General features: G+C 34.8%; 1 protein-coding gene across 1 annotated transcript in view; it reads left to right on the plus strand.

Moving 5' to 3' along the window:
• Positions 1 to 10,971, plus strand: part of LOC107667861 (CUGBP Elav-like family member 5) — a 208,988-nt gene that overhangs the window by 4,080 nt on the left and 193,937 nt on the right. The window contains exon 2 of the mRNA XM_016459588.1: positions 7,657 to 7,739. Coding sequence (XP_016315074.1) covers positions 7,657 to 7,739 — 83 coding nt within the window. The remainder of the gene's footprint in view (positions 1 to 7,656; positions 7,740 to 10,971) is intronic.

Genomic DNA, 10,971 nt, shown 5'->3' on the forward strand with positions numbered 1-10,971 from the left:
GTCTTCAAGATCACTAGAAAGCTACAGGCAGGTGTGTTTGATTGGGGCTGGAGCAAAAGACAGTGTGGCCCTCCAGGACCGAAGTTGCCCAGCCCTGAGCTAAACAGACCAGACTAGTCATTTTGGCTGGACTTGGAGACCCGCTAACCTCTTTAGGCTGTAAGAGCATTTTTAGGCATAATATGCACAAAAAGCTGTGATAAATGGTGGGTATTTTACTTGCCATGATGCTTTAAATTGTTGCCTATGAATGTATAATTGTGCTGCTTCTAAGATTCTTATTTTGGCCAAATTTTAAAGGTGACATATCATGAAAATCTGACTTTTCCAGGTTTTAAGTGCTATAATCAGGTTCCCGGTGCATCTACCAACCAAGGAAAAGTGAAAAAGATGAACCCAGTAACTTTGTTTTGGTAAGCCTTTTTCTGCAAGCGTCTGAGAAAACGAGCGCGTCAGATTTCGCTCCCTTGGTGACGTGGCAAAGGGATCTCATTATAATATTATCGCCTCTTAATCTGTAAGTTTACACCCAAGGCGGCATCATTTGTTTTCGCAAGCGACAACGGTGTACCAGCTCTAATGCCATGGTGAAAGTTTGAGCAAAACATGCTAACTGTTCTGTCTTTGGCGCATAATATGTCTCCTTTAAGGCAGCATCACATGTGCCCTTCAAGGCAATCTCAAAATGCATTGGAACAAACGATCCAAGATGGCAGACCATAAAATGGGTCATTGTGCAATTAAAAAGACCTATTTTACCCAATATTTGTTTGTGTTATGCATATTTATGCTTATTGGAATGTTATTTTGTTACAACACGAAAACAATGAACTCTTATCAAAATCAACTAGTTTTTATGAAGAGAGTGGATGTGCATTTGTGTGTGTGTGTGTGTGTGTGCATCACATTAGACAAACAGCAACAGCAGTAAACATTAATCATCACAAGCAGCATGTTTACAGGCTTCCCTTTGACCTGCATTCACATGCACGCATTTAATCGAATGCCTGGATCGTGCCGTGCGAGTAGGTGCGTAAAAGCTTGTTGTTCAGACTAACGTTGGCACTCAATGACAGCGCAAAGTGAAGAGCGAGGTGAAGCATTGAGGTAATGACTGTTTAGCATGATGTCAACTTATGAAATATGTTATAGGGAATATTGGTTTTGTTGAGAAGGGAACTATGGGTAATGAACCTGGACTGCGTGCTGTACTATGAAGTATCGAATGCTGCGTTCAAGTCCTCCTGGGACGTCCGTACTTACAAGTTGACAAGTCGTAATTACGACGTCAGGAGCGTTCAAGTCAGTTTAGTCGGCACAAGATGGCGGTGTACCTTCTTTTAATAAATTACAAAAAAATACAACAGGGTCTGCATTTTTTTACTTGGATTTCAGCTGCGTAACAAGAACATGACCAATTTAAGTTTATAGGACAACTAAACTATCATTTAAACAAAAAATTTACCATCAACTACAGACGTTGCATCCATCGATTCCGCCATGTTTCTCATTGACACGCCCCCAACTCGGAAACTCGGGGCTTAAAGAGAATTTTGAGTTTCCCACTCGTAATAACGACTTTGTGGTGGCGTTCATGTGCGTTCAACTCGTAAATACGATCTATCCGACATGACTTGAACGCACCAATAGTCATGATTCTCTATGTCTAACATTCTCTGTCTATCTATTTTATAATACAATATATTTTACATGCATTTGAAAGTACATCTCATCTTCAAAATCCAAAGTACATTGTTACATTATAGGTCCTTCAGATCTTCAAATGTTTTTTGGACACTTTAATGCACCAGCAGAAGAGCTTAAAAGGGTCTATCTATGGAATTAGACTGTCAGACTGTTTTTTCCTTTATTTTTAGGAGTAATCCTTTTTCTACCTTAGACACTGAGCTCTCTCAGGTCGAAGAAGAAGTCTTAATTAGTGCATGTGAAGGATTACTTATAGAAGAGCATTCACATCATCTACTGTAGATGTGACAGTCAGCGCAGTGTTGTTTTCACTTGATCTCCACATGCAAACTGCTGCATATAGTGTCATATAAGCTCAATTGGACCAAATACTGTATTAATTTGCATTGAATATCAGTATAAGTATGATGATTCTCTGAATGTGCATTTGCTATGGTCATAAATTTTGATGTATTTAGATATGCACAGGTACAACTTTTATATTGATTATTTTTGTGCCAGCATGATCCACATAATGACACATCATGCAAATTGTCCAGCAGTCATTTCTATTTAAAATAAATGCTGTTCTTTTGAACTGTCTATTCATCAAAGAATCCTGCAAAACAAAATGCTTCACGTTTTCCACAAAAATTCGAAGCAGCACAACTTTTTTAACATGATTAACAATAATACATGTTTCTTGAGCAGCAAATCTGCATATTAAAATGATTTCTGAAGAATCATGTGACACTGAAGACTGGAGTAATGATGCTGAAAATTCAGCTTTGATCACAGGAATAAATTATATAAAAAAATATATTCAAAGAGAAAACACTTCTTTTAAATTGCAATAATATTTCGCAATATTACAGTTTTTACTGTATTTCTGATCAAATGAGCACTTGGTGAGCACTTCTTTTGATCAGTAGTGTGTATCATATCATTGGCTATTTTCGTTGAACAGAAGAATTAGCTCTCTTTTGTGGCAGTTCTAAAATCTTTTCACATGTTATTGAAAAAGCATGAATAAATATGTTTACAGTATATTTAATTACAGCTTATATATGTGTACAGGGAGCATATAAGTGTATAAATGTGACATGCTCAGAGAAAAGGCAGATCTCGGCTCAGAGAAATTGTCACAATTACACTTTTAGACAGAAAAGCTAGGCTATATATAAAGATAAAGTCATATAATGCAATGGCTATTTAATGTAAGGGTAATGGAGGGTAGGAAGTCAAATGTAATTGCATTTCATTGCCTTTCCAACATGTGTAGATAAAAAACCTGTGAGAGGAGCACATTTCTGAGCACATTTATGATCTCTGTGTGGACAGTTCATTACGCTTCAGACAAATAATGAGATACAGTTGCAAATATGTTGAATAATATACCCTAATATTAATCTTCAGAATGGTATGCATTCTTCAAATCATGTGTCTTTTTGCTTTACTAAGCAATCAGATTTACATTTTTGGTTGATATTAAGGCTTTAAACCACAAACAATCTAGATTTTGGCTAAAATATCTGGCACAGTGTTTACAATACTCATCTAAATTTCTTCCAGTCCTAAATCTGTTTTACGCTGAAGTCGTTTGGATGTAATGAAGTCATGTTGAGTTCAAACTCACATAAATAATTGCCAATAGAGTCGTTTTAATTCAGAAATAACCTGAAAAAGGTGTCTAGAAACTGTTTGGCTTCCAGTGTTTTGTGTTTGCTTGGCCGAGATTTATTTTATAAGAGAAAATGAAATTACTACAACGGAGAGATTTTAATATAATTTATAGTCCATAATCCAGTGCGGCCTGTTTTTGGAGCGTTTGGGGGCAAACCGAGATAAAGGTGTTTTTATGGAGCTACAAAAACCTTTCTTTTACTCTCTATCTCCCTATCATTCCCCCTCTCTCTCTCTCTTTCGTTTCCTTCCCACCAGCCTGTGATGAAATGTTATCAAAAGGGGATTTTAATGGAAAATGATAAGGAGATGACTATCATTTTCTGCTCCCAGAATGTATTGATCCGAGCTTGATACAACACAGATACCAAATGTGCAGAATAACACTGGCTGAATCCAATTATCTGTCTCTATCTTAAATTAGCCGGCGTGTAATTCTCTGGTGTATAAAGCCAAAGGCGGTGTTTCTTTCTGTAAGCACTGTAGTTGTGCTGTACTGTCCCGAATGAACCCAATCATGACTTTGATTGCTTGTTTTACTTAACGTTTACATGGAATGCTATTTGCAATCCATTTTACTTGATTAATTTCTGACTGAAACAGGATATTCATGGTTGTATAAAAATAGGTTTTCAGAAAAATATGAAGCAGCACAACTGTTTTCAATACTGATAATAATTAGAAATGTTTCTTGAGCAGCAAATCAGCATATGTGACCCTGGACCACAAAACCAGTCTTAAGTAATAGAAAACAGTTATTTTAAATTGTAATAATATTTTACAATTTAACCATTTTTTACGGTATTAAAATATGACTGTATTTTATTTTCGATCAAATAAATGCAACCTTGGTGGACATTAAAAGATGAAAATATATATTATTTTATCTATCAAGGATTGATTGGATTGTGAAAAGTATCTCTATAAAACAGGTGGTTCAGTGAGAGGCCCTAAAAAATAAGAGGTTTCAGCGACGTCACTTGGATGGATCAAATTATTGCATTTTGATAGAAAAGCAATCATTTGTTTTTCTTTAGAATAACATATTGCAGTAAAGTGTTGTTGTTTTCCCCATCGGTTGTCAAGTGTGATTTTTGCCAAGCTATAAAAAGAGAAACCTTTTTGGTAACAGTTTATAAGGTTTCATTTGTTAACATTAGTTAACTACATTCATTAACATGAACTAACAATGAAAAATGCTTCTAAATCATTTAATGTTAATTTCAACATTTAGTAATACATTATTATAATAAAAAGTTTTATCTCTTAATATTATTTAATGGTTGTATTTTTTTAACAAAGACTAATAAATATCATAACAAATGTAAAAGGTACATCTTATTTACCCTTACATAATACATATTAGTACCGTAAAGGTGCATATTAGTACTTTAAAACTACATATTAGTATCTAAAGTGTATATATTAGTTATATATTATATTCTCTTTTGAAAAGGTGCAGCCCCAGTGACAGTTTTTTACCATTTGTGGTTCATTGTTATGTTAATGCATTAATCAACGTTTACTAATAGGACCTTATTGCAAAGTGTTGCCGCCTTTTTTTATATGTTCCAGCTCAGCTTCCAATTTCAATAGGAATAATATGTCAATGCAGGATAGTAAACTGTCAATGTCAAAACAGATTCATTGGGTCTTTAAACTAGTTTTACAACCTACTTAATCTGTTCTGGCATGGATGGGCTGCTAATGAGATAGTGTTGATTTATAGAGTATGAACACTGCATGCTGTGCCAGTGTACAATATATTATAGTGTGATATTGTTGTTGAACGGACACAGGTGTGCAACATGAATACATATGAGAGCTGTTACACTCTCTGCTCTCTCTAAATGCCGTTCCCTGTGTGTGTGTGTGTGTGTGTGTGTGTGTGTGTGTGTGTGTGTGTGTGTGTGTGATTAGTTCTACCTGAGGTGGTCCGTTCCCTCCGGACACGTGGCTTCACTCAGAGGGTTGGTTTGGGTCCATCTGAATGTGACTGGTTTAATTAAGGTTTACAGGTTACGCTAGACTTCTGCTCCTATAACAGCAATCATTACAAGCCAATTATACTGAAGCTATGAAAATATCGCTGTCAGAACTGCTTTAATATTCCTTTGGATTCTTTGTCTGATCTTCGAGAGCTGGCTCCAAGGGGAAATGCAGTAGTTTTAATTCAGAATATAATTAATTTATTTGTGTCTACTTATTTATTTGGGAAAGGCTGAATGTAAATATGAAGATGTATTAAGAGGCTGAATAGAAAGGAATGTGCCTCTTAACAAAGTTTTAATTAATTTTGACCCTTTTAAAATATTTTTTGCAAACCTTCTGATTAACACAAAGCCAACTTGCTAGACAGAATAAAGATTATTCAGGGTTTTAAATGCTATTGAAAATCCCCCTAATAAGCTGATTGCTTGCCAAATGTGTATATATAGGGGGAATTAAGGTAATTTAGGACAAATTTACCATTTCAATGACAAAAGTAGCACAAATGACTTTTTCCACCCTACTTTTCTAGACAGACTTGCCATGAGGTTGTTAAACGATGTCATATGTTTCTATAGAAGCCATAATTCCGTGTTAACAATCTGAGTTATTTTTGAATTATTTATATATAATATCTATTGATATTTTGAAATAGCTTTTATTTTTATATCTTCATTTTAAGTGGTCTTGACATTTTTGTTAGTGTTTGTTTTCTTTTTAGCTTTAATTTCTTTTTATTTCATTTTTAGGTTTAGTCATTTTAGTGCTCCAATTAACTTAAACACATTTTCAGTTTTTCCTTTGAGTTTCTAAAAGTTTTTTCATCTAATATTTATATTTTTCAGCTTTATTTCAATTAACGAAAATGATTTTTAAGTTTTAGTTAACAATAACAACAGTCTTCACAGAAAATGCTTTATTAAAAAGTATTTAACATTTTTAAAGTTATTGTTTTTTATTTATTTTTTTGCTGTAATTTATTTTTATTTCAGTTTTAGACATTTTAGTACTTCAACTTACTTAACTTACATAATTATGTTCTAAATTTCTTTGAGTTTTAAAATTCTTCGTCTGATATTTATATGTTTATTTCAGATTTATTTCAATTAATGAAAACAAATGTTAAAAGTTTTGCTTTACAATAACAACACTGTTCACGGTTAATGTTTTAAAAGTTTTTTTTTTTTAACATTTTTATGCTATTGTTTTTTAATATTTCTTTTTAGATTGATTTTTTTATTTTATTTCAGTTTTAATCATTTTAACTCAGCTTAAATATATTTATTTTCAATTTTCCCTCATCTAATTAAATTAAATTAAATTTGTCATCTAATTTTTTTTTTTCAGCTTTATTTCACTTAACAAAAAATTATTTAAAAAAATGATTATTGTTTGTTATTCAAAGTTAGAACAGTATACATATTATAGAACAGAATAGTATAGTATAAACAGAAGCCATAGAGTGTGACATCATATCCTGTTGCTCATAATTATGGGGTAAATTAATTCACAAGCTTGAAGTCTATTGTGGCTACACCGCTCACACCACCCATTAAAGAGTGAGAGAGAGAGAGCACAGAATGACAGGCATGACTGATGCCATTGGAAATCATTTCTAGCTACTCTTCTGGGAGCAGAGGCGTTGAGCTGAGGTTACAAGGTCAGGGCAGCCAAAAACACTGGCGGGAGGGTCGTAACCCAGGTCCAAATCTACAATATACTTTAAACCAAGGCCGTAACCATATCTTGAACAATGAGGGAGGGGGGACCAACTTTTATATATATATGAAACTATAAATTATATATATAGATATATGCAGGTGTGCATTAATGTTTAATACACAGGCGGTTCTAGTTTAGTCACCGTTCTATGTTAATATGCTGCTTTCATTGACGCACACACACACACACACACAGACACACACACAACACACACACACACACACACATCAGAGATCAGAGATCGCGCTGCGCACACACAGAAACATTCAGGAACCTATTACTATTATTCATACATTACAATATAATTCCTTTGTACTTTGAATAAACAAAGCAAACACACAGAAATGCCTTGGCAAGTCAACAACCCAGAACAGCCAGTTTTGCACAGGCAGACATCACTCATGTTTGCCTCAGAACATGTAAAAATCTAGTTTACTACTTTGTTTTCCTTTTGCAGCGAGTCTTTGTGATAAATGGCAGCATGGAAACGTAAAACACAGAGCTTTGGTACACGAGTGTGTGTGTTTTGAGTAGGTGTGTGCAGTTCTGTATCTGATTCTCATCTCATTTTTACAGGCTGCGCGTTCCTCACCTACTGCGCTCGTGAATCAGCCATCAAAGCCCAGAATGCATTGCATGAACAGAAGACTCTACCTGGGGTATGTCTCTTTTGATCTCTCTCTGTATTTCTCTAATGGCTTTTTGTTTCATCTATTTCAGGCAGAAAAGGTCTAACCGTTGAACGCAGTTCAGTAACAACTTCAAATGACATTGTTTTTCTGGTTCTTCTGTGTTCTCCTGATGAATTTTTCTTTTTTTTTTTTGCAACATGTAATCAAGATTATATTTGTAGGAAAGCTTGGAATGGAAATGGAATAGTTCACCCAAAAATCACTCCATGTTTCTTCAAAGTCTTTTTATGAAAATCTACTTAAATTGATGTAGGATTTACTTTGAAACAGTTTTCACTCGGAAATTGCTAGCAAATCTCACAAATAACGGCAAGTAACAAATTGAATTATACGTGAAATGTTGAAGTAGAAAGATTAAAATAGTATTTTTGTAACACATTCTCTAATAATTTTTGTTTTATTTACAATACTTTGTAAAATTAGGATGTTTTTCATACAATGAAAGTGGTCTGTGGCTGTCAATTTCTAAAAAGGAATTAGCTTAATAAATTAACATCTGAATGGAAATGAGTGCCTTTAATATTTGAATTATGCTTTTTATAAAAGCAATAAGGCTGAAGGGGTTGCAGTCACTTTATCAATATTTTAGTATTTTTGAATCACTTTACCATAAAATTGTGTATTTTGTGATTATATTATCAACAAGAGATTTTAAATAAGCACTTATATTGATACCTTGACAGCCTCTGGTTACCATACACTTTTATCGTGCAAAAAAAAAAAAAAAGCAAAATGAATATTTTGATAAAAATCAGCTGCTTTGTTGCCTAAAGAAGGTATGAGTGAGTAGAAGATGGTAGACTATTAATTTTTTTGGGTGAACTATCGTACTGAAAGTAGTGGAAGTGTCCATTTTCCTCCTCAAATTTTCATCCCTGTAACATTCCTGTAACGTCCGGTGGTCTTTGGTTCTGAGGGCAAACAGGTCCATCAGAATCTTGTGTGTGGCAGATGTTAGACATGTTGTATTTCATCATGCCTTCGGCTATGTACTGTCAGTCTGCTCAAGTTCACCCCACACAGAAATCTCCTGCTAATTTAATGTTGTGTGCATGACGGCAGAGCAGAGAAGATATAGCAGATACAGAGATTACTGGTGTCTTTTTCACAGGAAGCTTTTTGTCTCCGATAGAGATACATTTAATCTCATTGTTGTTTAGAAACTGCAGTTGTGATCTTAAAGGAACACTCCACTATTTTTGAAAATAGGCTCATTTTCCAATTCCCACTCCACTATCAATATATTTTTCCTATTTAAAACCTGACTCTTCTGTAGTTACATCGTGTACTAAGACCGACGGAAAATGAAAAGTTGCCGTGCCTTCCGTTGGAAGTTACCTAGCTGGGGACTATTTTCAGCCAGCAGCAAAGTTCCTTGATTATTACGCCGGAATGAGAGTATAGTTCCTAGCCATATCGGCCTAGAAAATCGCAACTTTTCATTTTCCGTCGGTCTTAGTACACGATGTAACTTAAATAGGAAAAATATAGAATGTTATACGATGTTTTAAATAGGAAAAATATAGAAACTCTTTGGTCATTTTCGAGCGAGATGCTAACATTCTAATCAGATTCAATGATCTATGCTAAGCTACAGCTAAAAGTGCTACCGCCAGACCCGGAGATCGGCTGAATGGATTCGAAAACGGTAAAACTCAACTGTTTAACTCTAGGGGAGTTGGAAAATGAGCCTATTTTCAAAAATAGTGGAGTGTTCCTTTAAGGAGATTTCTCTTTCCTACACGCTTAAAGGAAGAGTTCACCCAAAAATGAAAATTGGTTGAACATTTACTCACCCTCAGGCCATCCAATATGTAGATGAGTTTGTTTCTTCACCAGATTTGGAGAAATTTAGCATTGCATCACTTCCTCACCAATGGATCCTCTGCAGTGAATGGGTGCCATCAGAATGAGAGTCCAAACAGCTGATAAAAACATCACAATAATCCACAAGTAATCCGCACCACTCCAGTCCATCAGTTAACGTCTTGTGAAGAGAAAAGCTGCATGTTTGTACGAAACAAATCCATTATTAAGGCATTTTTAACTTCAAACCTTTGCTTCTGGCTAAAATATCAGTCCTCTATCCATAATGTTGCTTACTCCAGTGAAAAGCTGTCTTGTCAGGAGAGAAATATGCAAAACTCAAGCACCATTTACAAGTGAAAACAAAGCAAAACTGGAAGGGAGAGCAGGAGATGAAGCATTATCATGGATTATGGACTCATATTTTGGCCAGAAGCGACTTTCAGCGAATTATAATTTTTCGGCGAAGCGTTCCTTTACCAGTAAAGGTTCCAAAAGGGTTTTTGCAGTGATGCCATTGAAAAGCCATTTCTGGTTCCCCAAAGAACCTTTCAGGGAACAGTTCTTAAAAGAACCATTTCTTCTTAGTGTGAAGAACATTGTAAAAGTCTAAAGAACCTTTTCCACGACCTTTTGTGGATTGGAAAGATTCCATGGATGTTAAAGGTTCTTCATAGAACCATCAATGCTAGTAAAGAAGCTTTATTTTAAGAGTGTATGTGTGGAAATGGAGCTGTATATTTAGATGACGTGGTTTCCATTAGGAATGTAGCATGAGATAATCAGAGGTGAGCTATAGGGTTTGTTTGGCTCATGTACTCATGTTGGACTGTCATGTGGCTGCACATTCATACACTCCCGTGGGGTCTATCGCTGCCGTGAGCCAGCTGCCAGAAAACACAATGCTGGAAAAGGGCCGCAGTAGATTTATGTAAAGGTTACAAACATTAACCTTGTTGGATCGCACACACAGATGCAGAAAAGCACAATATGAATACATCCGTACAGTACATGCACTTCTGGAACTTATGCACAGATACACACACAGCTGAATCTCACGAAACCTGCCGAGCACATTTCCAGGTCACATTTTACATCAACATCAAAGATTAGAAATTAGAAGTTAGTTTTTTGTGCCCAGCTGACCTATTAATAGTGGTGATCGTTCTGTTGACATTGTCTTGTCAATCGATAATGCAATTTTCTATTTTTTTTCTATTTATTTTTATACAATTTTAAGTAAGTATTGTGTACATTGTGTGGGATTAAGTAAGTATTGTGTGGGATTTGTTTTACAAATTAAATTATTTAATATTTAAATAGTAATTTTGTAGTATTTGTAGTATTTATTATTATTAGGTCTCAGTATTGGTCATTGGAAAAAAATAAAATT

Source organism: Sinocyclocheilus anshuiensis, unplaced genomic scaffold (genome assembly GCF_001515605.1).
Source record: "Sinocyclocheilus anshuiensis isolate Anshui unplaced genomic scaffold, SAMN03320099.WGS_v1.1 scaffold1325, whole genome shotgun sequence".
Lineage (NCBI taxonomy): Eukaryota > Metazoa > Chordata > Actinopteri > Cypriniformes > Cyprinidae > Sinocyclocheilus > Sinocyclocheilus anshuiensis.